This window comes from Centruroides sculpturatus, unplaced genomic scaffold, assembly GCF_000671375.1.
Source record: "Centruroides sculpturatus isolate CEXI.00-Female unplaced genomic scaffold, Cexi_2.0 scaffold455, whole genome shotgun sequence".
Taxonomy (NCBI): Eukaryota; Metazoa; Arthropoda; class Arachnida; order Scorpiones; family Buthidae; genus Centruroides; species Centruroides sculpturatus.
Genome location: NW_019384559.1, coordinates 520,293 through 541,844, shown reverse-complemented (window position 1 = coordinate 541,844; position 21,552 = coordinate 520,293). Strand labels below are relative to the sequence as shown.

At 28.1% G+C, this 21,552-nt stretch overlaps 1 protein-coding gene across 2 annotated transcripts in view; it reads left to right on the top strand.

Annotated features, from left to right (window-relative positions):
- LOC111623941 overlaps positions 1–5,433 on the top strand; it is a 19,178-nt gene extending 13,745 nt beyond the window's left edge. For both annotated transcript variants that reach the window (XM_023366681.1, XM_023366682.1), the window contains exons 4-7: positions 2,699–2,788; positions 2,870–2,932; positions 4,576–4,824; positions 5,024–5,433. In XM_023366681.1, coding sequence (XP_023222449.1) covers positions 2,699–2,788; positions 2,870–2,932; positions 4,576–4,824; positions 5,024–5,302 — 681 coding nt within the window. In that variant the 3' untranslated portion in view covers positions 5,303–5,433. The remainder of the gene's footprint in view (positions 1–2,698; positions 2,789–2,869; positions 2,933–4,575; positions 4,825–5,023) is intronic.
- Positions 5,434–21,552: the final 16,119 nt, after the last annotated feature.

Here is a 21,552-nt window from a genome sequence, read left to right as displayed (position 1 = left end):
TAAAAATCTAAATATGTTAAACTTAATAGATTGTCCGTCTTTTGTTTTCTAACTAATTCATTTTAGGACCGGGTGTTGTCCACAGAAATTTCCAAAATTTACAACTTTTTGGTCACTCTCATTGAACTGGAAAAATTTCTGTCTTTATTACATCTAATACAGTATTTTGAAGAAATCGGTCCCCACTGTACTCGGCTACAGATTGGTTCGGTTAAGCTTTTGTTCAAGTAATATTCTGGATCTTTCATCAGGGTTTTGTTTATGTCCCCAATTCCCTAATCACTTAATTATTTAACTACTTCTTAAGTAGAAATAAGTCGAAACCAGTTACTTTGTACTTGAATATTTGTAGTCTCGGGAAAAAAATGGAAAGACAAATGTTTATGACAAACGGATACATAAATCGTAAATTTAAGGAAAATAAATTCTAGAGCTTTTTCTGTACCTTGTGCATCTCTCTCATTCATTAAATTTAGTTGTAAATGACGCTGTTGAAGTAACGGTTAATTTTTTAACATTATACAAGAATTGTACACATTTTTTTCTACATCCCCTTAGAGACGGGACATACAAAATTGTAATATCACTGGTTTAACATTGACATCAAAATTGTATTTTATTCCGCTCTCCAATTTTATATCACTCACGGATTTCAAATATTTTAATGGATTTTTTAAACTCCTGTCAACTATACAGAACTATTATAAAAACATAACCCAACTGATAAGAATATACTGGTAAGTTATAAATCTGCTTGTTATTCATGTAATCGGCCAAATATCTAGCAGGCAGGCAGCTAACAGCCCAGAACCGGTCCCAGATAGAATTGGAAGCATTATATGTGTAGCATCAAACCAAGGTCATAGGCTTCCCCCAGCTAAACTGGGTGAGGTTGGTGTTCTGTAAAGTGCATGCGCAAATCTGGCTTTTTGGAATCTGCTATTGTATATTCGAATATTAGTGGCAGAGTGGAATCTCTGTATTGTCAATCTTATTTTTTTTTTCACGTGTAATATAGAAATTTGTAATAACATACATAATGCGGTTATAATAAAATATTGTGCGATTATTTTCATATAATTAAAATTAATATGCAATTATTTTTTTATAAAATACAAGGGAAGCGACGCTTCCACCGCTTCTAATGACAGCACGCTACTGAGCATTATCTTGTGTAATTTTAATCAACTTATTTTAAACTACTAATGAAATCTCTTTAAAATACAAGAAAATTTCCAACTTATCTTTTAAACTATATATGTATTTTATATTCATAATGCGGTTATAATAAAATATTGTGCGATTATTTTCATATAATTAAAATTAATATGCAATTATTTTTTTATAAAATACAAGGGAAGCGACGCTTCCACCGCTTCTAATGACAGCACGCTACTGAGCATTATCTTGTGTAATTTTAATCAACTTATTTTAAACTACTAATGAAATCTCTTTAAAATACAAGAAAATTTCCAACTTATCTTTTAAACTATATATGTATTTTATATTCCTTTTTTTTTTTTTTTTTGTCATATTTGTTAGCTAACAATTGTTTGATGAACAATTGGACAAGATGCCCTTTGCACCCACACATTGTAGATGTATGAATGCAACACTAGGGTTGTTTGTTATCAAGTATCATTATAAAGGAATTTTGCCTGTTTTTCTGATTTTAGGGACCCTCCCTTCTAAATTTTTAGCAATGCAGATTAATAATAATTGATAGTTTTTTTTTTAATTCCAATTTGTTTCTCTTGATTATTTTTAATCTCACAACATTCGGAGGAAAAGACAAAGGGAATGGTCATTGTTTTCCTTTTTCAACTAGTGTTAAAGTGACAGTTGTTACTTTATCCACATCATGTGGACACAATTCTTTCTAGACAAGAGAGGAGGAGGACTAAAAATAACCAATCAAGTTTCTCTCTCATTCCTCAACTTCCTCCAGAATAAAATCACAATTGGTCAGAAAAACAATAAAACAAAAGGGAATGACAAAAAATGGGAGAAAACAAAGAGAGAGAGAAAGGGAGAGGCCAATATATCTGGGCTGGACACCCATGAAAGATTCCTGGTGTTTTTTTGACTGCCCAGATTTGATCTCGGAGGTTGACCCAGAATGGTAGATTAACTCCTTAACCATCTTGGTCATCCAGCTATCAACCTATTTGATTTATATATTTAGTTTATTGAAAATTTATATAAAATTTTTATCATCATCATTATTACTTGCACATAACAACTTAGATACATCATGATACTATATATTTTTCAATTCTTTTGACACTATGCTTGTTCTTGAATTGGTATAATAAATTTTAAGCTTATATTAATTTACATCTGGAAAATATTATTTGGAGTGTTTGGATGATTTGATTGACAATATACATACTGATCAGTAAAAGTTGAGTTTTGAGTCCAACTTTGAACTGTTGCTTTGCATATTTCAAAATTGAGTAATCAATTCAAAAATTATAATGACAAGCAAAGTTAGGAACTGATTCAACTGATTTTAATATTAAATCTGTTCAGTTCTAAATTTAGCATAAAATCAGATAAAATATATCAGTTCTTTTATGTTGTATCTATCAAAAATTAGGTAAATGTTAACTTAATAAACAGGCTTTATTTTTGAATTAATGTTACTTAATGACAATGAAATATATAACGTATAAATCTGTTAAAATTTCGTTTAAAGAATCTCAACAACATTGATCCTAAAGAAGTTTTTAATCAGACACAAAGATCAAAAATTACTCAAATAGAAACTTTGAAAGATCTTGTACAGGTAAAATAGTCATTTTTAAATTATTTACAAAGTTGAATTCAAATAAATATTTTTTTTGTGATACACATTTGATATTTTTAGGATGTAGAAGCAGATGATGTATATCAGACTGTAATGAGACATATTCCTAATTTAAGTCCACAGGTAATATTTTATTTTTTGCTAATTTCTCAGATTTAACATTATAAATCATAATAAATCTGACAACTAATTTTTCTTATTTGATTAATTTTTACTATTGATGATTTTTATACATAAAAACTGCTGTTTATTATGAAGTAATTATGAAAATTAATAATATAATGTATAAGAACAAAGATTATGATTAAAAATATTGCCTTCAACAACATATATTAAATAGAACAGCATTTCTCAAATTATGGGTTGTGACCCAATATTGGGTTATGTTAAAATTTTCATGGAATGTGAAATGGTACTATCAATTTGCAGAAATACTTTTATTACTCTAAGAACTAGGTACAATACATGCATCTATTATGTACTGAAAATTTTTAACAACTTTTTTCTTAATTATTATTGTTATTTAGTAATAAAAGTAAGATTATAGAATGTTGTATATCAAATTATTCAAAATAGAAAAGAGAAATCAATATCAAAATAGATATTTTATGTAAGTCATAGTCATAAAGCCATTTAAGTTGCAATAGTTTTGAAAATATTTCCATGTTTATTCAAACTTTTAGGTTTATTGACATACATAACAATAAATTATAAAAAGTAAATAATGGATGAATTTTTGCACAAGTGGATTAGTAAATAATCTTTAAAGAAATATCTTTTGTGTATACAAAATGAAATTGACAGAATCTTCTTACAATCTGAAAATGAAACCTTTTTTAAAATGTACTTAAGTGTATAAAAATAAAATTTGTAATATCTTTCAAAGTAAAATTGTTTCAAAATTATTCAAAAGTCTGTCTGCTTTATTTACAATTGTCAGTCTTACAGTTTTTAGTAGTTAAATTTCAATAATAATAACTGAAAAAGCAGGTAATGACAGGCACTTCTATTGTTAAAGGAAAGGTACAGGGGCAAACCACTACTAATTTGAGGTGGAGAGCATATATTTTAAATTAAAAATATGAATAAAAATTGCAGACCAGCATTGACTATGTCACAATAAATAATTGCTCATTAATGAATAGGCTCAATTGCTTGCAAATCAGTCCTTTCAAATAAACTGGAACAGATATGAAAAGGAAATTTAATTTATATACAGTACTGTTAAATATTTATTCCCTATATTAAAGCAGTTAACATGGAATTTTTTAAAATTTAAATTGTATATAGAATAAATAAAAAAATTCTAAAACTACAACTTTATGTAAAATTCTTAACAGAGATAAATTTTTAATTTGTTAAATAATTATATAATTGATTCATTTTTATTTCTTATCATGTTAATCAATAAAATTTATGGCATGCAATTAAAACTGATGGTATGCTGTGATTTATAAGCTAAAATTTTAAAAAGTTAATTTTTTTAAAAAAACTTTAAAAACTGATACTTAACACATTTTAAAAATCATAAATGTGTTATTCTAAGTAATTAACATCAGAATTAATGAATATATATATAAATTTTTGATAAAGATTCCAAATGTACTGTACATTATACATTGTTATCCTTGTCCACATACTACAAAAATATAAAAATCAGCAATTTAAATTTTGAAGTAAATTATCAAAGTTATTAGATCTAAAACTTCATTTATAATTGATATTGAATGTTGTTAATTAATAAATTTTCAATTATTCTTTTCAAGCCTCTTTCTCAGTGTCTTAATTTAATAACATGGCCCGCTCCAGATATGACATGTTCATCAAGTCGACCATCACTTTTAGAATCAGGATTGTTCACTGGTTCAACATCAGATGTTGCAATGGGAAAAGAAAGTTTATTTAAATCATCAGATTATCACCATTATAATCATATTCCATTTGCAAAAAATAAAATTAATGCATTATCAAAAAAACCAAAATTAAAAGTTCCCGCTTGGTCCGTTGATTCAATGGTGAGTTAAAATGTGAAATATTTAATTCTCTTTTTTGTTTTTATTTTCTTTCTATAGAAAATATTCTATAGATTCATTTTAATATACATTATTAAAATAATTTTTATTGTTTGTAAATTATTTAGAGACATTATTAAATATATATATTATTTAGAATAAATTCAAATGTATGTATTTTTTTATTTATTCTATGATTTAGAATTGCTGGCCCGTTGATAGTTACTCTGATATTGATATCAAAGATAAGAGAAAACGGAATTCGTCATTTTTAGTCACTGCAGTCAATAGTTGTCATAGTGAAGGATTTTTACGTCCATCTGGAAGTTTACAAAGTCCTTACACACTTTGGCCATCATCTTGGATGAAATCTTCCAGGTTTGTTGTAACGCCAGTGGCAGAAATGGAAAGGACGTCTCCAAGATCGTATCTTGGAAAGGGATTACCTAGTTCAAATTTTGATACTGTTACAACATGCTAAATTTTCTAAGTTGAACTTTCTTTTCTCAATAATTTTATTATTTACACATATAGTTATAGAAATAAATAAGACATTATAAGTAATAGAAAAATATTTTAAATGTATTTTATTATTTATTTCAGAAAATATTTCATGGTTCCTTTTTTATAGAAAGTTTAATGCCAAATTTTAATCATATAATATTTGTTTATAGTTTTTTAATATTCATTGAAATTATCATTAAAATAATAAATTGAAAGTTGTCAGTTATAAATTATAGAAAAAGCCATTTTTATATATTGTACTAAAATGCATTGTTTTGAGAAATTTTAGTACTTAATATTCATAAAGTTTTTTTCTCATTTTTAATCATTGTAGTCATGATGAATTAATACATCATACACAAAACATTTTAAATTTAAAGGAAATATTATTATAAAATCAAAATTTTAAAAAATGTGAATATTTTAATCTTTTATAATTATTGATTTATTTCTTTTGTAAATAAATAAAATATATATTTTTTACAATAATTTATTATATTAAAGTACTGTTAAAGCTTACTTTCTGAAATTTGATGTTTTTACTTTCATACAGTTTAATCTATTTTCAAATTATTATTTTGATCTAAATAAATGATTAATTAAAAAACATATCAGATATGAAAAATGAATTCAATCAAATATTATTTTGATAAAATTTTTTACAATTAATTACAATTTTAAAAATTTTATAATCTACCTCAGTTACCAATTCATAATTGCGTGAATTTGAATTGTTTTTACTTTTGAAATTTTTTTTATAGACAATATTTTTTAGCATTAATCCTACACAAACATGTTAATGGTATATAAAGTAAATGACATAAATTTTTTTGACAATAACTTGTAAGAGTATGTGTAATATTCATAATCACATGTAAATAAAATATATTCATGTGATATATGAGTCGTTCACAAACCAAATCGATTATATTAAGGATTTACAAATGGAGTTAATCATTATTATTTTTACATTTTTCGTATAACTAATTTTATATATTGTTACATTAAAGCTATGCTTTAATATAATGATATATAAAAATACATTCTGCAGTGTTTATTTAAATTTAAAGTTTAAAAGGAATTTTTAAAAATAGTTTTTATTATCAATTTTTATACTTTTTGTTTTATGGAGTTAATCAATTTGGCAAGTGATCGGCTCATATCTACAATATGAACATTAAATCATATTTATTTTTGTATTGTTTGGCTGATACTTTTGTGTTTGATTAAGTTGATAGACAAAAGTATTTATTATATAGTAGAATCTGTTAATTGTAATCACTTTAGGACTTGTCTATGTTAATTATAGTTAACTAATAATATTAAGCATGGTAAGTAAATATGACTAATGGAAATATGACTTAATGGAAATGTCACTTTTATTGACTCTGGCATTAAAAAGACTGTTCAAGTAATACATTTTGATTTGCTTTTAGATTTGCTAATTATAAATTAATTGTTGCCTAAATTTTTTAATAATCTTACTTAACAAATTACTATTATTTAATAATGATAATTATAATTGACGTAATAAGTGCCAGCAATTTAAACTATGACTTAATAGTTCAATGTTTTAAACTTTAAATATTAATTATTTAAGACTGATAACAACATGCAATTATTTCTGTTATCATTAGCCATAAAATTGAAGATGATAGCATGAAAAGACAGCTTAAAAATATTTATTTATTTGAAGATAATGATAAGTTTAATGGAAACTGATTTACAATTAAGCAAAAGTGTATTATAACATTAATTTTGTCCAAATAATTATTGCTATCAGTTAAATGTTTTGAGACATAATCATAATTACAATAAACAGATTCTACTGCTCTTACTTTCTATATATATTTGGCAATTAAAAATTGTATTATTAGAAAAAACATGTTTAAATATTTATTTACTATATTTTATTAGACAGTAAATTTTTAATCAGAAAAATAATTACATATATGTACATCACATACAGGGTGTATCAGTACAGCAGTTACAAACTTTCAGGAGATATAGAGTACACCTAGACGATGGTAAATCACATAGCAATGCTTGGTCAGAAACACTTTCCTGGCGCGGTAGTGACGACACAAAACACAAGAAAGGAAGGACATGAACAGGATGAGAAAACATGTTTATTATTCTTAGTACAGCAAAAATCAAAGTTGGTGTTCGAAATTACAACCCTGGGCCATGATGCAGGCCCTCACATCTCCGGCGCATTGAAGATCTAACATTGTTGAAAATACTGAGCGTGTCCCAGACTTCTCCAGCAGCTGCCATGATGTGTGCTTTAGGAAAACATTTCCGACCATGCATTGCTATGTGATTTCCCATTGTCTAGGTGTACTCTATCTCTCCTGAAAGTTTGTAACCGCTGTACTGATACACCCTGTATACTGTATATATAAAAAAAATAATAAGAATGGCAGAAAATTTTGTCATTTAAAATAACTGTAAAACCAAATTATGATACCAAAAATATTTTAACATACATTTTATCTTTATTAAATGTAATTTTACAATACCATTCATATTAATTTTAAAATTTGATTTTACATTAATTCTGCAAATAATAAATTATTTTTTTTTAATTGCAACTTGAAAAGAATTATTAATTTAAACACATTTTAATATCTTTATGTATACTTTTGTATTAGAACTATTAAATTATAAAATTAATTGATTAAACATTTTGATTTTTAAAATATTAGGCAATATATATATCGCCTAATATTTAATAACAATAGTTTTATAGGAGCTAATTTAATTTTCTTCTCTTTGAGAATCTTTTCTTTTCAGGTCTGTAACTTTGGGACAGTTTCTGCTTGATTCATCTCTTTGCCATATAATTCTGCCTTTGACACTTTCTTTTTGCTTGGCCCAAAAATAGTTGTTGGAAATGCAGACTTTCTCCTTTTCACTTAATTTCATCTCCGAACTGATCTTGAAGTGATGATCAGATTCTACTGGAGAAAAATATTATTTTCTTTTTCTGGCAAAGCCTCCACTCATTTCTCTTGTATTCATTACTAGATGAAAACTAGCAACAAATACAGTGGTGCCTCGTATAACATACTTAATCCGTTCCAGGTGAACGTCCGTTAAGTGAAAAGTCCGTTATACGAAACGCAATTTTCCATAGAAATACATGTTAAAATATATAATTCGTTCCGCAGCATAAAATAACCGTACTGTACCATAAAAAAATTGAAAATGGAGCCGTCACCAATTATGCCAGGTAGTCAGATGTGAGGAGGAGATGGAGGAACACTTTATTCACACATTCATACAGATACAGACTTTCTACACATTGCAGCAGGTCTCTTTTTATTGTTTTTTAATCAGAGTCAGATTCAGGAGAAGCTACCGAGGCTTGCAGGATCAACTCCTCTTGTTCCATCCTTTGTCTTTTGGCAGCTGGCTTCTTGAAAAACATGTCCAAGGTGGTCTGTTTCTCTCTCTTCTTCAACACCTGTTGGAAATGATGGGCAAGGGTGTCATTGTAGAGATCATTGATCCTGTTGGCCTCAACTGTGTTTGAATAATGAGTGTTGGTAAACTCCCGAACCTCTCCCCATTTGACAAGGAAGTTTTTGTCAACTTTCACTCCTTCTGATGATTTCTTGCTTTGTTTCAATTGAAATCACCTTTCTGTTTTTTAGAAGCCACGATTTGCACAACACTTGAATAAAGGTAAATAACCTGCACTGAGGTGATGTACTGTATGTAATAAACAAGGGAGCAAGCCGAATCCCAACGGGAGCTCTGTACTTCAGATATACTAATAATATATTCTAATAATACTAATATATTATAAAAATAGCAGATTATCATTGGCAACGGCAAAAAAGTGGAAACATCATTCGCACTTGTTCGCAGAAAGTCCATTGTTTGCCTAACATAACTGCCGAACAGAAAGTCCGTGGTTCACAGCCAGTCCATTGCTCGAGTCACGTAACGGCCAAACAGAAAGTCCGTTGTTCGCAATGTCCGTTATTCGAGGCACCACTGTACATCATTTGAACCAAATACATCAGACAGAATTGTAGGGCAACAGATGAATTGAGCAAAGATGGTCCCAAAGAAAAAGAAAAGTCTCTCAAAGAGAAGAAATATTTACAGAAAAGAAGGAAATATTGTTAAATTGTATGAACTTAAATAGGAGATAATTTAATACTTAAAATTTGGACTGTATTTGATAATATAAAAGTAAGTCTACTAAAGTGTTTTAGTATAGATTCTAAAATATATAAAATGGAATTGTTGTTTGTTATCTCTATAAAAAAAGTTTAAAATTAGACATAAATAATTTTTAAACAATATGTGTAAAATTTCTTCCTATATCTTGTTATCCTATTAAAATATTATATACATATTGTTGTGACTTATGCATCTTTATCCTGTAAATACATTGTTAAATTGCAAAATTTTTTAAATTTAAATTTGTGGTTTTTATAAATTCAGAAGTATAATTTAACAGTTTAGGACTGAATTTTGTAATTTATTCACATTTTTAACAGTATAATACTTGTAATATATTAATTTAAATGTTAAATATCTAACCAAAGTGAATCTTTTTTTTTGGTAAGTAAAAATATATTTTAAAACGTGCCATATTGAATTTAAATTCAGTTATCAATATATTGTGTGTCATTGTTTTTATTTTTGTTTTGTATTTTAGTATAATTTTGTAAAATATATATTTTAGAACATATTCTTTTATGTGAAGAAATGTTCTTGGATCTTGAGAAATTGAAAAGTGATATTATAAAAAGAGTATTTTAGAAATAATATATCTATTTTATCAACTGAACAACATGAAGCATTTTAGAATTTTGATATACATGTTGTTGGCAACTTATCTTTATGTTGTTATTGTGTGATGTATTGTCAAAAATAGTTGCATAGTTTGCAGCACCAATAATCTAATTTATTTTCTTATTTTCATTAAAATTTAGAAAATTTTATTTTAGTGAAAATTAGAAAATAAATCATTGGGATTGTAGCTTATTGTCCTTTAATGCAGTTTGACACAACAGGAGGCTAAGTTGTCAAGGATATGTAAGAATATTTTCAATATCTTAAAGTAACTTTGATATTAAAATAATAAAAGAAAAATGTATAAACAAGAGAAAAATACTACAGTATTCAAACTTTATTATGATTGTGATGATGTATTAAATACTTTATATAAGTGATGATAAAAACCATGCAAACTGTGAAAAATTTGCACAATATTTTCGAGATATTTGAAGGGATTCCAGTAATATTAGAATTATCTTGAAAGATTTTCACATCACTTAAAACTTTGTGTGGTTTCTTAATCATATATGTTCAGCATTTAAAAATGGAATATATTTGTAACTATACATAAAATACACAAAATAATTTTTTGTAAATTAAATTATTAAGGAATATGGTTAAAAACAAACGTTTCTTCATGGATTTTTCAGTATCAAAAAGATAAATGAAACATTAATTTTTAATGTATTTCTTAGAATAAGTGAATATAATATTGTGTTTTATTACTGGATTGATATGGATTATAAATACAATTATGTAAAATATTTAAATGAAAATGAAATCGCGAAGTACTATAAAAAAATATTAACTTTTCTTTCCATTATTGGATATTGATGATTTCTTTTTGTTAAGCTTACATGTTTTTTTATAATAAAAATTTTTTAAATATATATATATGCTTTAGTTTTTTAAAGAAATTATTATACATTTTAAATATTTAAAACTCCGTGGAATGAATTTCCATTTACACAACATCTTAACTGTTCAATTTAATTTAACTAAAAACTCCTTGGTGGCCACTTAATCAAAAATGGCTACATAAACAGGAATGTTCTAAAGTGACATTCCTATTTACGTAGGACAGGGAAATTCGCATTCTAAACGCGACGTATTGTTTAAAGCGCCTTAAATAGGGTTTATACAAAAACCGGTTTTCGAATTTTCGCCCCAAAAAATTGAAAATAAGGAATGTTTACAACTTATTTTAAAACTTTATTTCATATTTATAAAATTTCAAAAATAAATTTAAATATATAAAATTCAGCAGAAGTAACGCAAGTTGGAAAAGTTTTTAAATGGATAATTTTTGCCATATTAATTTGTTGTAATTAAAAATAACGAAGGCAAATTTAAAAATGATATCACGATTAACAATAGATAGTAAATGAAGAATTTCATTTAAACTGAATAAAAAAATTATAAATTTTTCTTTTCATTTTTTCCGCCCTCAGAAAAGTCTCTTCTGAAAAAGATCACAATGAGATGACGAGTGTTGAGGTCCAGCATATCCTAGATCACCCGGGATTACTCTCCCGCATTCCCCAGAGCGGTAGAAAACGCCTTAACTACCTTGAAGACTAAATACAAATAAAAATTTGATCTCGAAAAAATTTTAAGAATTTGCTTCCAGAAGGACTCTTAAGCAATTTACATATTTGTAAGCAAAGAGCCTTGAAGGGAAGATCGACTTTACTCGCGTTATTTGTGTTAATGTGGTCGTGAAGGATGTGTAAAGACGTCAAATTTTTATTTGTATTTAGTATTCAAATAAATTTAATTAAAAATATTACAAATTGTTCACATAACCATTGGCAATAAGCAATAAATCATTTTTTAAATTATTCCGTTTTCCTATTCTAAAATAAATGAAACCACGTAGATCTTGTAGGAAAATTAGTTTTGTTGCATTCGTACTGATATTGCTTATATAGCAGTGGTGTAGAACTGGCCCGCGAGCAATTATAGATTATTATTATTCATTTCAATTGAAAAATTGACATTAATTTAAATCCATTTCTCGCATTCTTAATTATGAACAAAACTTTTCCATAATATGTATTATAATTTGACAAATAAAACGAACAAAAAGTAAGTTATATGAAAGTATAATATATTATTAATTTTATGGGAATATTTTTATTTATTTGATGTTAATAATATTAAAAGACAGGAGTAGNGCTATGAACAAAAAATTGTAGGATTACTTACCGAGTGTGCACCGTTCGACTACGCCGTTGCTTAAGCTTGTTTTCGTCGTGGAGATTGTCATCGAATGGCGCTCGCGTGCTTCCTGATAAATTATTTTTTTCGCGAAAAATTCGCTGAACTTTAGAGAGATCATTAATATAAATATAATTTTTATGGACGTTAAATAATAAATGGTTTTTGGTAGATTCGCTGCTCGTTTAAACTCGACGGTTTGTGCAGTCCTGTCGGGACACGAGTCGGCGATGACGTTTTACCGAATTATAGGCGTTTTTTTAGCATGTTTGTACGAATACTGTCGCAACTTTTTCGCCGTGATATAGGAATCCGAATTATAGGAACCCGTGTTAAAGGGGTCGACTGTGTTTAATTTTCGTTCTGTTGACATTTAAATATCGATCAAAAAACTAATTGTACTGTAAAATAAACAGGCACAGCCTTCTCACTGAAAGTGTAGTTTTTTTATTGTAGTGTAGTACTAAAAGAACTGGTCGCGGGTAAAAGAAAAAGACAAGTGTTTGTAGAAACACTTGTCTTTTTCTTTTACCCGCGACCAGTTCTTTTAGTCCTACACTACAATAAAAAAACTACACTTTCAGTGAGAAGGCTGTGCCTGTTTATTTTACAGTACAATTAGTTTTTTGATCGATATTTAAATGTCAACAGAACGAAAATTAAACACAGTCGACCCCTTTAACACGGGTTCCTATAATTCGGATTCCTATATCACGGCGAAAAAGTTGCGACAGTATTCGTACAAACATGCTAAAAAAACGCCTATAATTCGGTAAAACGTCATCGCCGACTCGTGTCCCGACAGGACTGCACAAACCGTCGAGTTTAAACGAGCAGCGAATCTACCAAAAACCATTTATTATTTAACGTCCATAAAAATTATATTTATATTAATGATCTCTCTAAAGTTCAGCGAATTTTTCGCGAAAAAAATAATTTATCAGGAAGCACGCGAGCGCCATTCGATGACAATCTCCACGACGAAAACAAGCTTAAGCAACGGCGTAGTCGAACGGTGCACACTCGGTAAGTAATCCTACAATTTTTTGTTCATAGCATAGTTTAGATGGATTATTCCCAAAAAATTATACGTATTTTGGAAATTTTGAGTCGACTTAGTCTAGAATCGATTAATTTTATGGAAGAAACCTTTTAAACAGCCGTAGTCCGTAAACTGCATACGTGCCGGGCTGTGATTGGCTGGACTCCTAGAAGCTGGATTCATAAAAACAGGAACGTATCTACCGTGTTATAGGAAGGGTCGACTGTATGTACCGGTAGTTTTTAAAATCACTAACATACTTTTAATATGGCCATGGGAGGTCGCCAGAATTTTTTTACTTGTAAAGAGGTCGCGTATTCAAGAAGGTTGAAAAACACTGCGTTAAACTATTTTTTCGCACATAAATCGGTTATCCGTAATATCAGTTATACGAACAACCCCAGTCCCCAATTGATTCGGAAAATCGACGCTCTACTGTATATACAAATATTCCCGTTTTATGTCAGAGACGATTTTGTGTCAAAATGTTGATATTTAATCAAATAATTAATGTTTATTTATATGTTTAAAAGTCGAGACTTAAAAACCGGTTTTTTAGTTGGGAAACCCTGGTTTTCAAATTATATAAATTTCTTCAAAAAACTGGTTTTTCAAAACCGACAAACCCTAGCCTTAAAAAAAGAACCGAGTTTTGCTGCTATAGTATTGTAATAGGTTACTGAGATTCCTCTGACAATATATTTATATTGTTTGTACAAAATAAAAAAATAAAGAGAAGTGTTACTAATCTGGTTTGTCTTCTCTCTCGAATTCGTACCTCTACAGCATGTAACAGCTTGGAACTAATTTCAGTTTTCAAATGTTTCAATTCACATAACAGAAATTCAAATATGCCTTCACATTCGAATCAAATAAAATCATTTACCTCGACAAATTAATCTAGAATTTAGTAAGAAAGAAAATTATAATTTTACAAAATACAATGAGATTTTGTATAAAATTGAAAAAATATAAGACAGATCATCGCTGATTTACGATGTCACTGATACGTCACTCGCAACATTCAACTAGAAAAACATAGTAATTAAACTGATTTTTACATCTAATTTTTTCAGCCACTAGAGCAAAATTTGGCGCTGTCGTCTCTTTAGTGTAGGTTTCTTCAATGAGTTTCGGGTTAAAAAGGAGTCTCAAAATGATCGCTTTTCCCCCATTATGAACATTTTTCAAAGAATTATGAGTTTTCAATCAGTAATTCCACATTCTATATTTGTAATCACATCTGTACTTTTAATGATTTCTAAACGTTCATAAAGTTTTCTTTTTGTGATATTTTTTCTTTCGAAATCATTAAAATTACAGAAAACAAAATGAATTTAAACACAGGAAATCAGTGCTATCTGGCAGCAGTTATTACCAAACTAGACGAGCCCATAGTGGATTCCTTCGTATCCCCTTTCATACCAGCAATTTCGAATCTTCAGGGCGTACGGATTAGAGGAAAAACGAATTACTATTTCTGGAAATTTGCATTAAAAATAATTTAAAGAAATAGTCTGAAAAAGTAACATAAGAATTAAAAATGAGTTTCATAAAAATAGATATTATAGATTTACATATTTGTATTGAACTGAATAGTTGGAGTCAATGAACTACCTGAAAGCGCATTATTCGATATTGGACCGATGCCAATTTATTATTAAATTTTTATTTATATATTGTAGAACACGTAGAGCAGAAAATGAATATAGATATGTATTTTTCTAGTATCGATGGCGTCACTTTTAATTAGAATATGTCTGGTGTTCAAAATGGTGAAAAATTCATTGAAGATTTATTTAAGCATTTTAACAATATGTTGAATAAAAATAGATAATTTTAATTAGATTTTCAATTGGAAATATTAATTAAATAATCTTATCCAATTTACATTTGAAAAATAAATTTAAATATATAAAATTCAGCAGAAGTAACGCAAGTTGGAAAAGTTTTTAAATGGATAATTTTTGCCATATTAATTTGTTGTAATTAAAAATAACGAAGGCAAATTTAAAAATGATATCACGATTAACAATAGATAGTAAATGAAGAATTTCATTTAAACTGAATAAAAAAATTATAAATTTTTCTTTTCATTTTTTCCGCCCTCAGAAAAGTCTCTTCTGAAAAAGATCACAATGAGATGACGAGTGTTGAGGTCCAGCATATCCTAGATCACCCGGGATTACTCTCCCGCATTCCCCAGAGCGGTAGAAAACGCCTTAACTACCTTGAAGACTAAATACAAATAAAAATTTGATCTCGAAAAAATTTTAAGAATTTGCTTCCAGAAGGACTCTTAAGCAATTTACATATTTGTAAGCAAAGAGCCTTGAAGGGAAGATCGACTTTACTCGCGTTATTTGTGTTAATGTGGTCGTGAAGGATGTGTAAAGACGTCAAATTTTTATTTGTATTTAGTATTCAAATAAATTTAATTAAAAATATTACAAATTGTTCACATAACCATTGGCAATAAGCAATAAATCATTTTTTAAATTATTCCGTTTTCCTATTCTAAAATAAATGAAACCACGTAGATCTTGTAGGAAAATTAGTTTTGTTGCATTCGTACTGATATTGCTTATATAGCAGTGGTGTAGAACTGGCCCGCGAGCAATTATAGATTATTATTATTCATTTCAATTGAAAAATTGACATTAATTTAAATCCATTTCTCGCATTCTTAATTATGAACAAAACTTTTCCATNTTGTATTGAACTGAATAGTTGGAGTCAATGAACTACCTGAAAGCGCATTATTCGATATTGGACCGATGCCAATTTATTATTAAATTTTTATTTATATATTGTAGAACACGTAGAGCAGAAAATGAATATAGATATGTATTTTTCTAGTATCGATGGCGTCACTTTTAATTAGAATATGTCTGGTGTTCAAAATGGTGAAAAATTCATTGAAGATTTATTTAAGCATTTTAACAATATGTTGAATAAAAATAGATAATTTTAATTAGATTTTCAATTGGAAATATTAATTAAATAATCTTATCCAATTTACATTTGAAAAATAAATTTAAATATATAAAATTCAGCAGAAGTAACGCAAGTTGGAAAAGTTTTTAAATGGATAATTTTTGCCATATTAATTTGTTGTAATTAAAAATAACGAAGGCAAATTTAAAAATGATATCACGATTAACAATAGATAGTAAATGAAGAATTTCATTTAAACTGAATAAAAAAATTATAAATTTTTCTTTTCATTTTTTCCGCCCTCAGAAAAGTCTCTCCTGAAAAAGATCACAATGAGATGACGAGTGTTGAGGTCCAGCATATCCTAGATCACCCGGGATTACTCTCCCGCATTCCCCAGAGCGGTAGAAAACGCCTTAACTACCTTGAAGACTAAATACAAATAAAAATTTGATCTCGAAAAAATTTTAAGAATTTGCTTCCAGAAGGACTCTTAAGCAATTTACATATTTGTAAGCAAAGAGCCTTGAAGGGAAGATCGACTTTACTCACGTTATTTGTGTTAATGTGGTCGTGAAGGATGTGTAAAGACGTCAAATTTTTATTTGTATTTAGTATTCAAATAAATTTAATTAAAAATATTACAAATTGTTCACATAACCATTGGCAATAAGCAATAAATCATTTTTTAAATTATTCCGTTTTCCTATTCTAAAATAAATGAAACCACGTAGATCTTGTAGGAAAATTAGTTTTGTTGCATTCGTACTGATATTGCTTATATAGCAGTGGTGTAGAACTGGCCCGCGAGCAATTATAGATTATTATTATTCATTTCAATTGAAAAATTGACATTAATTTAAATCCATTTCTCGCATTCTTAATTATGAACAAAACTTTTCCATAATATGTATTATAATTTTACAAATAAAACGAACAAAAAGTAAGTTATATGAAAGTATAATATATTATTAATTTTATGGGAATATTTTTATTTATTTGATGTTAATAATATTAAAAGACAGGAGTAGGTTTTTTCGTTTAATTTCGAACTCGAGCTATTTTATTAAATTAACGTTGCCAACACTGAAGAGAAAATTTATTTTCCATAAAGATAATAAATGTACAAGTTTGTCCACTGTTCGATAACTATTAAAATTTATTGATCAATAAATTGTAAGATCGATATAAACATTTTTTGATGTTTTCGTAGTTATAAGTTTAAATATACCACATAGATCATTGTATTACCATAAGCTTATATATAGACAGACAAGGTACTATACATACATATATTTTTTACAATGACTTTTCCGATGCCGTAGTTAACAATATAGAATGTCTATTTAATTAAACATTTATTCGTGGACAAAATAAATCTTTCCATCATTGCACGAATGTATGCATATGGTGCATACTTGCTCCAGCGCTAAAATAACCGAAGGAAATTAATTTAAAACGATTAAGAATAGAATGTATATAATCTGGCTATAAAGGATAAAGACAGCAGAAAAGGATATAAAGGATGCAGAAATTGATGCAAAAAATGAGCTTTAGTTTGTTAGAAAACATGTCTCCTCACTAGAATTTTGAATCACTGCATGAAGATTTTCTGCCTCTGCAATAAGAGTTATTAAAAACTAGAAACAGAATAGATTGTAGATGTCGAATTTCTCTTAAATACCTAATTTAACTTTCCATGTTTCCAACTTTTAGAAAATTAACACACACATTAATAATAGAAAAATCGGCTGATGGCTGTATAATAAGATTTTAGTTCAGGATGTAAGAATTTAGGTTCGAATCGGTATGAACTAGGCCTAGTATGGACCCCGCAATTATTCTTGAAGAATATGAGTTGGTTTTTAAGACCAACTCATATTCTTGTCATATGAGTTGGTTCATATTACCCATGATAAATGTCACTTTGCTGACCGACTCTATTGTGAGTCAAGCCCATTTATAGTAAGCGAAACTGTGATCAGCCATATAGATTTAATATGCTTGTGCTCGCATTAACAATCAATCAATCAGTCCCGACCGGATGGTCAAGGCAGTTAAGGAGTCAGGGCAGACCAGGAATTTTTTCTGCTCTGGATATGTTGAGTTTTGTCACACACCGCCCTGCTTCTCTATTGTGAACCTGATAAACCAGGTTCACAATAGAGTATGAAAAAAACAACTGGTATGGAAAAAAGACCCTCTTAGTACCCATAAGACGAAAAGAAACAAAAAAACTCCTCAAATTGATCAGCAATAAAAAACTTATGTAGGATAATCAATATAAAAGTAATGAAGGCATTTAAAATTTTTTAAATTTAAATAGCAGCAACATATGTAACGAAAATATTTTAATGTCAAAACTGAAAAACCCGAGTTGTTCGTTGCTTAACATTCGGATCCTAGCATACTACACGACCATGCCCAAATTTTAGTCATTTTGGATCGGTTAAGCTATTGGTAGTGGTCTTTATGGACGAGAATGAGGAAAAGACGATTCGATCCGAACTACCCATGATTATGTGACCTTTCGGGTCGGTACCTCCTTGGTGCCCTGTCAGGATTGACACCACCGTGTTTAACGGAACACGGAAGCCGAGACGGCGATGACGTCACACCGTCGCGCGAGCGGTCCTATACGTGGACAGACGGATTCTTAATGTTAGATCGAGAGACAATATGTGGAAGTAACTCAGATACACTTAACAATTAACAAGGGTTTATTTAAAAATAAATTGGATAAAGTGTTGTCGCGGAGAGAGAGAGTTCACATACGATTCGCGGGGTGATAAATACCTTTGGTAATAGATATCCCGGTCGGATCTTGTTGAATCGGAGAACAAGATCTTCTTATGGGTTTTTCAGGATATATCCAGTCCAAAAGGTCCCTTTTTAGTTATCCAGGCGATCGTGCACTAACACACACGCACACACAAAAAAGGTTATCCTATGGGCGATTAATTGGGTGACGATTAGATGGACGACGACTTCTTTCCTCTCCGAGGACTAAAACGGTGACTAACTCTTTTCGGCCGTCTCTGGTGATATTCACGGACGATGTCGGCCGTGCAGAGGTTTAATAGTTCACGAGAAAGCGTCATGTTGCTTTCGAGAAAATGTAACGGGAGACTTTCTCAGGTAGCTAAGAACAACAATTGTTGCGTAATTCGCGAAATGTTATTATTAAAGACTATTTCTAATATAGGAATTTCTGCTATCTCACAATTAATTATAAGGAACAATTGTATGAGAACCCACATTAATAATCAGATTAATGCTTTATCGTATGTCCCACTTGACTCATTATCTTCTTTTAAAAGATATTTGATTATATGCTACATGTAGGTTAAATCATATAATAATTTACATCTTCATCTCCCATCTTTCTGTTTTACTTATATCCTGATCTATTTCATATTTTTTCTGGAAATGATTCTTGAACAGACATTTTCTCAGATTTTTTAAAAATATTTCGTCAATGTATTATTATTTAATATCGAAATAATAATAAATATTGCAACTATGCTATCTTATATTTTTTTTTATAGAAGTCAATCACTATTTTATCAGAAAGTTTATATCATGGTAGAATTTATTATTAATTAAGGGTCAATGTATATGAGTTAAAGATCGCAATATGTGCGCTTAAATGATACATATGCGCTGTTATATGCATGTTAAAATGCCTGAAATATGAATTAGTTATGTTAGAAGCGCCCGTAATATACTGTACACTAAAATTTGTATATCTAAATGTATAGCTACTTCTAGAAAAACATTCTATTAACTTCAATTATATCATGCTTTTTAGATAGGAGTTAAACATGCGACAATAAGTGATATTGAATTTATTTCTATATGTACAATTGTTTACAAGGTATTTGAGGATGACTCAAATACCTTGTAAACTAATCGTTATTGCTATCTGAAGGTTATTATTATTAATTAAAGTTCGGTCTGATACAATCAAAATAGATGTCTAGAATAAATTAAACTATATAAAAATAATAAGTATATAGCTCTTAGTATTATTATCTTATAATTCTCAGTTAATGTATACAAAAACTTTTTTCAGTCAAATGTTATTGTATTAAAAAGTTCTGATAGACTTACTTAATAATACAGAATTAGAGCCGAGAAATCAAAATAAGGAAACTAATTCATATCTGTCGGTAACGAATATATTGAAAATAATTTAATCTGGAAAAACAGTAAAATAGAAATCTTATACTATTAATTTTTATATTTGCTAAGAATTACTACATTAATCAGACGAATAACCTGGAATTTAAAAGCAAACAACATCGAATAAATAGAAAAATCCCAGAGGGGTATTTACATGATGAAGTATAAAAGAATTTCCTACTTATTTTTAACAGACGGTTTTAACGATATTTTCTATTTTATTTATTAAAAACCGTACTTTTTCAATTAAGTAATTACGATCTAAGAAATTCGATATTAAATCTTTTAATTTATTTGAGCTGTAGATGAAGTAATTATTTAAAAAAAATTAACATTAAATATCTCGAGTGTAAATACTAACATCATTTAATTATGGAAAAATTCGAATTATGATTATTTCAATTGTCAATATTATGTAACATTAGAGATTCAAATTCTTTATTTTTCTTTGAATTCTTAACACTTTACAGTTATAATTTCCACATAAAAAGAAAAATAATTAATAGTCTATAAGAATAAAATATAAGAAAACAGAGGAATAAGTTTACAGATAAATGAATACTGTAATATATTTTTTGTATTTAAATAAATTATTTATTAAAATATATTTACTGTAATACTTGTTAATTGAAAAAGTTAAGATATAAATGGAAACAATTAAAATTATGATTTTAAAAGTGCAGAAATATATAGGGGATATTCAAAAACATTATTATTATTATTATTTAATAATTCTTAAATTAAAAAATATAGAAATATTTATATTAAATTCAGCGAATTTTCAAGATGGCATTCGAAAAATATTTGTCATTGTCATTAAACATATGTTTTTACAATATTTTTTAAATTAGAAAGAGTTATATTTGCCAGTTGAGAAAGTTGCTTTCTGGCATTCGTTCAGTCTATCTTTTAATAGTTTTATATGAAAAATGGCTAACGACTGGATTTTGTTTTAAGAATCTTATTAATTTGACTAAAGCAATTATTATTGCATCGAATCTTTCCTCTCTTATTTTAGACAGATTCTTGAGTAAAATGCATAA